This window comes from Limulus polyphemus, unplaced genomic scaffold, assembly GCF_000517525.1.
Source record: "Limulus polyphemus unplaced genomic scaffold, Limulus_polyphemus-2.1.2 Scaffold5291, whole genome shotgun sequence".
In the NCBI taxonomy this organism is placed as follows: Eukaryota; Metazoa; Arthropoda; class Merostomata; order Xiphosura; family Limulidae; genus Limulus; species Limulus polyphemus.
In genome coordinates this window covers 4,071-17,227 of record NW_013670901.1, presented here as the reverse complement: position 1 = coordinate 17,227, position 13,157 = coordinate 4,071, and the positions used below count along the sequence as shown (strand labels likewise).

At 36.1% G+C, this 13,157-nt stretch overlaps 1 protein-coding gene across 1 annotated transcript in view; it reads right to left on the bottom strand.

Moving 5' to 3' along the window:
- LOC106472384 (corticotropin-releasing factor receptor 2-like) overlaps positions 1-13,157 on the bottom strand; it is a 44,849-nt gene that overhangs the window by 28,832 nt on the left and 2,860 nt on the right. The window contains exon 2 of the mRNA XM_013933028.2: positions 1,531-1,577. Coding sequence (XP_013788482.1) covers positions 1,531-1,577 — 47 coding nt within the window. The remainder of the gene's footprint in view (positions 1-1,530; positions 1,578-13,157) is intronic.

Genomic DNA, 13,157 nt, shown 5'->3' with positions numbered 1-13,157 from the left:
TATTTCGTGGGTGAATTTAAGCACAGAGGTGTCCTGTAGGTTTTGTCGGAGCTTCATTAATTCATCAGTGTCCTTTTGATTATTCATGCCAAACTACTCATGTATTTTCTGCACTAGTCGTCTCTAATTTTGAGCTGATATATAGAAGGAAGGCTGCCAGTCAACAGCACCCACACCAACTGTTAGGCTACTCTTGCCTGACCGAATAGTGGGATTTGTTTGACACCCCAAAAACGGAAACATTTTTGTTGTTGTTTGTATTTCTGGTGGTAACGACAGAACCGCAGACCAACTGTCCGGCACGTTAGTTATACTGGGTCACGCTCGGCCTCATCTTTCAAGTAGTTATTGGTTACACAAAATTAAATGAACTGATTGTAGTCTGAATGTTCTTATCTTATTCTCTCTCTATACGCAAGGTTGAACTGTACATCGTTACAGAGATCTTCATGCGGAAACATAAGAAATGAGAAACATCCTCCATAAGCCAGTTTCTTTGTCATAAGTATTCGAAACGGACGAAATAACAAAGAGGGATTCACTATATGACACTACATTTAACAAAGAGGGATGATAACAATATAAACTCACTATATTACACTACATATAACAAAGAGGGATGATAACAATATAAACTCACTATATTACACTACATATAACAAAGAGGGATGATAACAATATAAACTCACTATATTACATTACATATAACAAAGAGGGATTCACTATATGACACTACATATAACAAAGAGGGATTCACTATATGACACTGCGTATAACAAAGAGGGATTCACTATATGACACTACATATAACAAAGAGGGATTCACTATATGACACTACATATAACAAAGAGGGATTCACTATATGACACTACATATAACAAAAAGGGATTCACTATATTACACTACATATAACAAAGAGGGATGATAACAATATAAACTCATTATATTACGCTACATATAACAAAGAGGGATTCACTATATTACACTACATATAACAAAGAGGGATTCACTATATTACACTACATATAACAAAGATGAATTCACTATATTACACTACATATAACAAAGAGGGATTCACTATATTACACTACATATACCAAAGAGGAATTCACTATATTACACTACATATAACAAAGAGGAATTCACTATATTACACTACATATAACAAAGAGGAATTCACTATATTACACTACATATAACAAAGAGGGATTCACTATATTACACTACATATAACAAAGAGGGATGATGATTTATGTTCAAGAATCTCGATCGTGGAGTTTTGCTCTTTTGCTGCAGTAAAAAACTTTGGAACTATCAAACTGTCTGACGTACTTGTGTTAAAAAAGGTAATTGGTCCAATCCATTTACTTGATTGGCCACTCTTGAGATAAAAGAAAAAAAAACACTGGTTATAAAAATCAGGGTTCAATACCTGTAGTGGGCACAGCTCAGATAGCCCATTAGTCTTAAAAACAAAGAAACAGATATCAGAGCTAGAGGTTCTCCTCAGGATTCTAAGATCCAGCTTACCTTATCAATAGCCGAGTTTATTAAAGGCCTATTTATTTCCAAGCCAACTAAAAAGAAGAAAACAGAACTCATTATAATGGAGCCACAGCCAAGTTAAGCTTTGCAATAGACATCGGAATCGCTGTTACAAAACCAAAATCACTCCTTGTTAACATTTACGTTTTGTTTGTTTGTCATATGATTTCCTCCAAAAAATCAAAGATTGATTGAGCTGAAACAAAGCGGAAGTAATGCAGGCTAATATGTATTGCCTAATAGTAGGCTGTAAAATATACAGAGTTACCCACTGGTCAGTGTGGAGCTGAGGGTCAGTGGTCTGTGGGTGCACTATAAAAGTGATGGTTAAATTCACTATACAATCTGACAGTAGTAGCTCAAGAGTTGGCGATGGGTGATGGTGTTGACTAGCTGCCTTCCTTCAAAATTAAAGCCAGCTGGCACAGTTAGCCCTTGTGTAGCTTTCCCCGAAATTCAACAAACAATAAAACATTAATTTTAAACATTAAACGTTAAACATTAATTTGAAACTAGTTTATATATATATATATTTCAAATAAACAACTTAGTAAGAACATTCTCTTTACAACTATAATAAAAACAATTAATTTTATAAAGACAAGTAGGGCTCGTGATATACATAACCTAGTTACCATAGTGATATAGAAAGTTTTAATGTTACAGAATGTACTGAAACAATCCCTACTTTGGCAAAGCACTGTAATTATGTTAGTCTGAGCCAAAGTAGGGTTAACATTTTTAGCCGCGGCACAAAGGCTTTGAGTTTTTTTGTTTATTTTTTAAAGTACAAACTTTTAGCCCATTTAGCTGATTTGATACAAAGTTACAGTTTTGGACTCAGGAGGTTAAACCCTTTCGATTGATGTGTTTGACCATGTCCAAAGTCTTATAGATTAATTTATTTTAATCCTGCTTAAAAGAATTTCAATTTGAGGGTAGACAGGAAAAGGTCCTGATGAGTAATAAAATCGAATCGGGTATACGCGCGCCTCCCCGCTTGGTATTGGTGGAGTCCAAAACATAGCTAATAAAAAGGAAACAAACAAGTATAATAAAAAATGTTATAATTTTATCAAGACAAGTATGGATCGATATCTACGTAACCTAGAAATCCATATTAATATAGAGATCGTAACCTAGATATCCATACTAATATAGAGATCGTAACCTAGATATCCATATTAATATAGAGATCGTAACCTAGATATCCATATTAATATAGAGAGTTTTAATGTTACAAAAAGTATCGAAACAAGAAAGTCAAAACTACAAAATCTGAGTTACTTAAAACTCATACACCTGGATGTAGCTTGTATTGGTTGATAACACATGTATCTGGTTGTAGCTTGTATTGATTGATAACACGTGCACCTGGTTGTAGCTTGTATTGATTGATAACACGTGCACCTGGTTGTAGCTTGTATTGGTTGATAACACGTGCACCTGGTTGTACATGTGTTATCAACCAATACAAGCTACCTGGTTATAGCTTGTATTGGTTGATAACACATGTACCTGGTTGTAGCTTGTATTGGTTGATAACACGTGCACCTGGTTGTAGCTTGTATTGATTGATAACACGTGCACCTGGTTGTAGCTTGTTACTTCTACTACACTTTCAATTGTGAAAACATAAAGAAAAGAACACAAACTTGGACCGTTGAATATGAGCTGAACTTAAAACAAGGTATGTAGAAGAGATACTCTGTAACGCTCCATCTGACCACAAGAAGGGATATTCTGTAATGCACCGTCTGACCACAAAAAAAGGGATAGTCCGTAATGCACCGTCTGACTTCAAAAAGAAATATTCTGTAATGCACCGTCTGACCACAAGAAGGGATACTCTGTAATGCTCAGTCTGACCACAAGAAGGGATACTCTATAACGCTCCATCTGACCACAAGAAGGGATGCTCTGTAATGCACCGTCTGACCACAAGAAGAGACACTCTGTAATGCACCGTCTGACCACAAAAAGAGATACTCTGTAACGCTCCATCTGACCACAAGAAGGGATATTCTGTAATGCACCGTCTGACCACAAAAAAGGGATAGTCCGTAATGCACCGCCTGACTTCAAAAAGAAATATTCTGTAATGCACCGTCTGACCACAAGAAGGGATACTCTGTAATGCACCGTCTGACTACAAGAAGGGATACTCTGTAATGCTCAGTCTGACCACAAGAAGGGATACTCTGTAACGCTCCATCTGACCACAAAAGGGATACTCTGTAATGCACCCTCTGACCACAATAAGAGATATTCTGTAATGCACCGTCTGACCACAAGAAGAGTTACTCTGTAATATACCGTCTGACCACAAGAAGAGATATTCTGTAATGCACCGTCTGACCACAAGAAGAGATACTCTGTAATGCTCCGTCTGGCCATAATAAGGGATACTCTGTAATGCACCGTCTGACCACAAGAAGAGATACTCTGTAATGCACTTTAACCTACTTTAAAGAGAACTTAAATGAAATAAAAACATTAACTTATTTTAAAGTAAGAGTTTTAACACGTGTCTTTAGATGAGAAGCCAGTTTTATGTAACTATTGAATTTCAACAAACATTAACTTATTTTAAAGTAGGAGTTTTAACACGTGTCTTTAGATGAGAAGCCAGTTTTATGTAACTATTGAATTTCAACAAATATTAACTTATTTTAAAGTAGGAGTCACTCCATTTTAACACGTGTCTTTAGATGAGAAGCCAGTTTTATGTAACTATTGAATTTCAACAAACATTAACTTATTTTAAAGTAGGAGTTTTAACACGTGTCTTTAGATGAGAAGCCAGTTTTATGTAACTATTGAATTTCAACAAATATTAATTTACATTTTCAATTTCACAACTGTGTAAATCGATATAGATAGAACTTACTTTACGAATGGTTTTTAATAATAAATAAATAAAAAATAAAATAAATTAATAATAAATAATAATAAATTTAAATAATAATTAATAAATGTCAATAAATTCTAATGTTCTTCACAATAAATTTATCGTTATCCTTAAAAATCTTTACTTTACAACAGGGATTCAAAACCTAGTGGTTCTCAACCTTTTTTTTCACTCAGTACATACTTAATGTGCGTGTTTGTTATTAAGCACATACATACTTAATGTGCGTGTTTGATATTAAGCACATACATACTTAATGTGCGTGTTTGTTATTAAGCACATACATACTTGATGTGCGTGTTTGTTATTAAGCACATACATACTTAATGTGCGTGTTTGTGCTTAATAACAAACAAACGAACTTTTGCTTAACAGATTATATAATAATATAGGCTTAACAGATTATATAATAATATAGGCTTAACAGGTTATATAATAATATAGGCTTAACAGATTATATAATAATATAGGCTTAACAGGTTATACAATAATATAGGCTTAACAGGTTATACAATAATATAGGCTTAACAGATTATATAATAATATAGGCTTAACAGATAAGTCGGTTTTAAAAGTGCATGATGGAGTTGCTAATGAAAGTATTTGACATGAAAGATCTGGGTTCCTTTTTCACTCCTGAAAACGCGATATTGAAACAATTAAACACCCGCTGTTCTGGAACTCCGTAATCTAAATGATAAAATTTATATTAAAATAACAATTTAGAATAATTTGACAGAATCAACCAATGGATGTTTGGGCTAATATGTAGGGAATTAACAGTGCCCAGCTGTCGCCTCAGGAGTTTCAACTTTAAGCACAGTTAACAAATGAAAACCCAGAATGAAAAAAACAAAAAACAGTTGAACAAGAGCGAGTAATAATGATGAAATGTAACGATGGTGTATCCTTTTCTCTCCACAGCTGTAGGGGGGAGGGGGAATGTCGGTTTTAGTGTTTGACGTAAACGAAATGACGAAGTAAACCCATTTATTTAGGGGAAGTTTGTTAAGACTGGAAAATAATTTGAGATATTGAAGCTCGTGTATATTTTTTTTCTTAAAACCTATACTGTTAAAAAATCCGCTTCTGACATTTCTAGCAAGATAATTTGTTTCCGTTAAAGTCGTAAACCGACTATGCCCATCAACTTTTAACATTGTTGGCCCGATTACTCTATTTTTGAAGTTTAATCCTTGTCAAAACAAGTTTCTTTTTTGCTTCGATTCTGGAATTCTACAGATAAACTGAAATTACAACAAATATACTGCGCATGACCGAAACCACTTCGTACTTCAAACAAATGAAAAATACTCAACTTGTTCTTATGAAAAATAGCTGTTTCTATTAGCAAGGCTTAAGGTTTGGATGTAACTTTTTAAAGATGTATTTTTGAAAACAGATAAACTTTTAACGTTACAAAAAAATTAGTTTTACCAGTGGGAAAAAATGTGATACTAAACGTTTCTTACAACCAGTGTGATACTTAAAATCTGAACAGAAACAAAGAATAATGTTACACTGTATGAAGAGTTGAAGAAATTATCAGCCAGACTGTTTGAAACCGTCTGTTTCATCAATAAGGTAAATTTTATAAATCAATTATTTTAATTATTTATGCAAAAGGAACCTTAATTATGTAATTTAAAATATTAGTATTCTTGTATAAAACGTAGTGTTAAACTTCGGTATATACTATCAAGTATTGATTTTTTTTACATGTGTACGTGTAGGTTATCAGGGAAGATGTAACACATGTTGTACCTTCTACACGTCAAGTACGTGTAGGTTATCAGGGAAGATGTAACACATGTCTTACCTTCTACACGTCAAGAACGTGTAGGTTATCAGGGAAGACGTAACACATGTCTTACCTTCTACACGTCAAGAACGTGTACGTTACCAGGGAAGATGTAACACATGTCTTACCTTCTACACGTCAAGAATGTGTACGTTATCAGGGAAGATGTAACACATGTCTTACCTTCTACACGTCAAGTACGTGTAGGTTATCAGGGAAGATGTAACACATGTCTTACCTTCTACACGTCAAGAACGTGTACGTTATCAGGGAAGATGTAACACATGTCTTACCTTCTACACATCAAGAACGTGTACGTTATCAGGGAAGATGTAACACATGTCTTACCTTCTACACGTCAAGAACGTGTAGGTTATCTGGGAAGATGTAACACATGTCTTACCTTCTACACGTCAAGAACGTGTACGTTATCAGGGAAGATGTAACACATGTCTTACCTTTTACACGTCAAGAACGTGTACGTTATCTGGGAAGATGTAACACATGTCTTACCTTCTACACGTCAAGAACGTGTAGGTTATCAGGGAAGATGTAACACTTTTGTTACCTTCTACACGTCCAGAACGTGTACGTTATCAGGGAAGATGTAACACATGTCTTACCTTCTACACGTCCAGAACGTGTACGTTATCAGGGAAGATGTAACACATGTCTTACCTTCTACCCGTCCAGAACGTGTACGTTATCAGGGAAGATGTAATACATTTCTTACCTTCTACACGTCCAGAACGTGTACGTTATGAAGGAAGATGTAATACATTTCTTACCTTCTACACGTCCAGAACGTGTACGTTATGAAGGAAGATGTAACACATGTCTTACCTTCTACACGTCAAGAACGTGTACGTTATGAGGGAAGATGTAACACATTTCTTACCTTCTACACGTCCAGAACGTGTACGTTATGAGGGAAGATGTAACACCTTTCTGTATCTCGTCTGTTTTCCCACCATACTTAGTGACGCAGAACGTTTCGAATTTTTCGTATTGTTTGTTTCTATGTCTTTTAGACATGAAAACACTTGATACAAAAAACTGTTGAGCTTTTTCAGTTCTGGTGTCTCTAATCTCTGTCTCTCTCCTATCAGATATCATCTTTCTGAGCCGAGAGGTACCTCGTGACGTCAACGATGACTCGCGACGAATTCTGGGTCCAATCAGGGCTGAATGATGGGTTGCCAAGAATAATTTACCACCCTGCTATCCTGGACCAGGACTATACCACCCTACTATTCTGGATCAGGATTATACCACCCTGCTATTCTGGACCAGGACTATATCACTCTGCTATCCTGGACCAAGACTATACCACCCTTCTATCCTGGACCAGGACTATACCACCCTGCTATCCTGGACCAGGACTATATCACTCTGCTATCCTGGACCAAGACTATACCACCCTTCTATCCTGGACCAGGACTATACCACCCTGCTATCCTGGACCAGGACTATACCACTCTGCTATCCTGGACCAGGACTATGCCACCCTACTATCCTGGACCAGGACTATACCACCCTGCTATCCTGGATCAGAACTATACCACTCTACTATCCTGGACCAGGACTATACCACCCTGATATCCTGGACAAGGACTAGAACCAATTAATCTTCCAAGTGTCGGAGTCCCTGAGAATGTCCGGTTCTTACACCTAAGTTAGGCTTTGGCTGAGAACCTGTGAGGGGGAGGCATTGGCCAACACCAAACGTCTGTGTGAGTGAGACCAAACAGATAATACCCCCACCCCATGTTCAAAGGCACGGCATAGGAAGATCTGGACCAAAACATTTCAGGTAGGTAACATAGGAAAATCTGGACCAAAACATATCAGGTAAGTAACATAGGGAGATCTGGACCAAAATATATCAGGTAGGTAACATAGGAAGATCTGGACCAAAACATTTCAGGTAGGTAACATAGGAAGATCTGGACCAAAACATATCAGGTAGGTAACATAGGAAGATATGGACCAAAATATTTCAGGTAGGTAACATAGGAAGATCTGGACCAAAACATTTCAGGTAGGTAACATAGGAAGATCTGGACCAAAACATTTCAGGTAGGTAACATAGGAAGATCTGGACCAAAACATATCAGGTAGGTAACTGCTTGGAAGAGGCTGTCCTTCACCTAGTCTGATGGTAAGGCAGAGAAGGTAGTACAGACTATCAGACAGATGCTTGCAAAGTTTGTTAATCCTGACAAAATCGACTGGGATGAACACTTAGGAAATGTGATGATACAACAAGTTAAAGTTCAGGCCATTCTAGTTCGTATATGTTAAAGCTCAGGCCATTCTAGTTCATATATGTTAAAGCTCAGGCCATTCTAGTTCGTATATGTTAAAGCTCAGGCCATTCTAGTTCATATATGTTAAAACTCAGGCCATTCTAGTTCATACATGTTAAAACTCAGGCCATTCTAGTTCATACATGTTCATGGCGGACGATACGTCCTCGTCAGTCTTCCCTGCACATATCGATGCTATAAACACTAAGATGTAATGACGTTTGCTGATATTATGTTTTTCCAAAGGATCACATTAAACTGTTATTTTCGAATATATCTAATATCCAGATATTTTTCACGCCTTCTTTAATCCTTTTATCTCATGTTTCATGGACTCCACAAAACATTGATCCCATTACACGAGTTAATCGTCTTTATCTTCCACTGTCTAGCAAGATGACGGTTGCTTCCTGTTAGGATGCTCGTATTTCATACAACGTGACATTGGATTTCACAAAGGATTACCATTACTTAGCGCTAAGCTTGAGGTTTTACAACCCAAGAAATTTGGCTTCGATCCCTGTACAGAGAGTTTACCATTGTGCTTGACAGCAAACAAACTGTAGTGGAACATCTAAGAATACAAAAATCAATATCCTAGATCAAACTATACAGCGATTTTCATATTTCATAAAGCTAACTGTATGACCTAGCCGATCCGACATTCTGTTTCAAATGATAAAAATGGCCTGAGCTTTAACATATATGAACTAGAATGGCTTGAGTTTTATGTACATTCTTCCAGGATTCTCTTTGTTCCAGGAAACATGTACATATTTCCATGATTCTCTTTGTTCCAGGAAACATGTACATTCTTCCAGGATTCTCTTTGTTCCAGGAAACATGTACATATTTCCATGATTCTCTTTGTTCCAGGAAACATGTACATATTTCCAGGATTCTCTTTGTTCCAGGAAACATGTACATATTTTCATTTTTCACTTGTTTCGTTCCTATGATACAAACTACAGCAAACACTAACTATAGATGTCTTCCTCTCCGTTCTGTAGCGTCGCCCAATTATAAACAGAACGTCAAAACCTTTCTCCCTCGATAATGTGAGAAACAGTAACACTGGCGACAACAACTTTCCGTCTTTTAGTTTCCTGCAACAAAGAGAAACCTGGAAGGATGTACAACAATAATATTAGGTTATACTTTTGTTGCTAAGCAAAATGATATAAAAGTCATTGTTGGAACGCATTGTTACCAAAACGCACTGGCTTTTCTATATATTTGAAGTTGTTAATCTAACTGAAATACTACAGGGTATACTATGAGGCGCGCATGCACACACTCACGTAGATAAGATAAGTAATAATACCCAGGTGCACACCCTCAGGGTCAACTTAGTATTGGTGCAAAATTTCAGATTTCTAGGTTCTTTTCTCTTGGAGCTATGGTGGTCACATACACACAGACATGCACCACCATAGCTCCAAGAGGAAACAACCTAGAAACCTGGAATTTTGCACCCATACTAAGTGGACCCTGAGGGTGTGTACCTGAGTATTATTACTTATACACGTGCATGCGCGTATGTATCTTTTATGAGGCAAGATAGCGAGAAACCACATAATAAAGAAGTGATTTCTTATATAACAACTTCTAATATATAGAGTTTTGGTAACAATGCGTTCCAACAGTGGCTTGTACATCATGTTGTAACAATGCGTTCCAACAGTGGCTTGTACATCATGTTGTAACAATGCGTTCCAACAGTGGCTTGTATATCATGTTGTAACAATGCGTTCCAACAGTGGCTTGTACATCATGTTGCTTCCCAACAAAGGTATATAGGTGGTGCTAAAATGGGTTCAGAAGACACACACTGACGTAGTCATCTAGAATATATCAACCTAATGGCTCGAGCGAAGCCGGATAGTTTCGCTAGTTTTAAATTTATGCACGTGAATATCAGCACGAGGTTTTAAAAACTTGCACTCCGTTAGTGGACGAGGTTTATCAGTGTCTACTCAGTTAGGCTTACAAGTATTATACGAGTGCACTGAGACAAGTCCACTACATAAAGCAGGCCTAGGAAGTACGATACAGAAGAAGATGTACGTTACTGATGAAACGGTTACTGAGGGCCTTAATCAGAAGAAATGAATCTACTCAGATATCGTCCCCCTGAGGATATAATATACTCTAACTATTATCAGTCCAGAAATCCCTTATATTTAAAATTAAGCAGTTCCTCATATTTCTAAGAAGAAGTTGGTTTATATAGTTGTTATGACAAGTTACAGAAGGTTGAAACGGTTTCCTTGGAAACCGTTGTGTTATCTTTAAATCTAAAGTACGTTGGGAAAATATTCCGAACATTGAATTACATTATGTGTGGTAGAAAGTTAGCTATTTTTAGCCCAAAAGTAATAAATTTTAAAGTTTTGTAATCTTCTCTTCACAAATCCAATATTTGTATACGTTATCAAAATAAAATCTTGAAATTTTGCCAGTTTAATTGAAAAGACCTATCAATGGTACGTTATTTGGCTTTACTAGTCTTCTTATGCTGTTTAGTAACGTTGGCAGATAGCTTCTGCCGTAGCTTACGTGTGTTTATAAATATCTTCTGTAGTTGTTTCCTGTATATAGTGATTGTAGACAACTATTGAATGAAAATTAGTTAATTAAACGTGAAAACAATATGCCTATTAACGTAAATAATTAAACTCGGACTAGATATCTAACATAATGAGTAAAAAGGGTGTGATTATTACGTTTTGAAGATAATAATGGTCATAATATTATAAACCAGTTAGTGAACTCCAATGTTTTGAAGATGAGACTGTACTGAAGTACTTTCTTAGTTATTGGACCCGGCATGGCCAGGTAGTAAGGACGTTAGACTCGCAATCTGAGGGTCGCGGGTTCGAATCTCCGTCCCACCAAACATCCTCGCCCTTTCAGCCGTGGGGGCGTTATAATGTAACGACCAATCCCACTAGTTCGTTGGTAAAAGAGTAGCACAAGAGTTGGCGGTGGGCGGTGATGGCTAGCTGTCTTCCCTCTAGTCTTCCACTGCTAAATTATGGACGGCTAGCGCAGATAGCCCTCGTGCAGCTTTGCGCGAAATTCAAAACAAACCAAACAAATCTTAGTCTTCGGTATTTTTGGCGGGAATATCTCTAAACGTTCAGCTAGTTTAGAAGGTTCGGATTGGTTCTAAATCCTTACAAACACCGGGCGCTGATCAGAAAGTTCCTTCACATTTTCTGCACCAACCAAGAATCAGAACGGATAGAAAATAGATTTAAACTTTTCTCTTTAGTTCTTGTAGTTAAATTAATGAAACCTGTGATCCTAATGATTCTTCTACGTTTAATTTCATCATTTTATAAACTGATTCGGTTTACGTCAGCACGTGATAAGTAACCCTAAGTTCTTTCCATGTATTGCTTATGTAAAACATTTGCATTCAATTGTCGTTTGTTGAGGCCTCAGATCAGTATCAAAGGAACTGCTAATAAAATGTTTTACTGTTATAAAAATGATCTGAGGCCTCAGCTTCTCAAGGCGTAAGCTCACTTTTATTAGGAAGTTCTGCTCATCATTAGTCCTAAGATCTTAAACCAATTAGAATGGACAACAACGCCATCTAGGCATGTTCGAATACGCTTCACTTAATAATAAAATATCTTAGAATGCTATTTCATCCGCGTTATCAGTTTTCTTAAGAAACTCATCAGAAAAATCCTGTTGCTTTATGTGTTTACTTATACTACTATGTTAACCCATAACGGAGTCGACAACAGTATGACAAAACTTATACCTCTGTTATACTTTACGTTCTGAAGAAGGAAAACGGATAGCCGAGAATATCTTTAATTTTAATGTATAATATCTTGCGGAATATAGCATAGGATTTATAAACTGGAAAGTTGAAGCAAAGTGAAAGTACGGGATAATAATCAATTGGAACATCAATGGAACATTCTCGAAAAATACGGAATAATAATCAATTGAAACAACAATGGAACATTCTCGAAAAATACGGAATAATAATCAATTGAAACAACAATGGAACATTGTCGAAAAATACGGGATAATAATCGATTGAAACAACAATGAAACATTCTAGAAAAATACGGGATAATAATCGATTGAAACAACAATGAAACATTCTAGAAAAATACGGGATAATAATCGATTGAAACAACAATGAAACATTCTAGAAAAATACGGGATAATAATCGATTGAAATAACAGTGGAATATTAGAGCAAAGTATGAAATAACAATAGAATATTAAAGAAAAGTATGGGATAACAATTGACTCAAACAACAATGGAATATTAAAGAAAAGTATGGGATAACAATTGACTCAAACAACAATGGAATATTAAAGAAAAGTATGGGATAACAACTGACTCAAACAACAATGGAATATTAAAGAAAAGTATGGGATAACAATTGACTCAAACAACAATGGAATATTTAAGAAAATTATGGGATAACAATTAACTCAAACAACAATGGAATATTTAAGAAAAATGCGGATAATGAACGACTCAAGAACAATGGAACATTATCTCTACCTATCTTGTTATAAAATGACTGAAATACAAACACACTTCAAGGGGTAT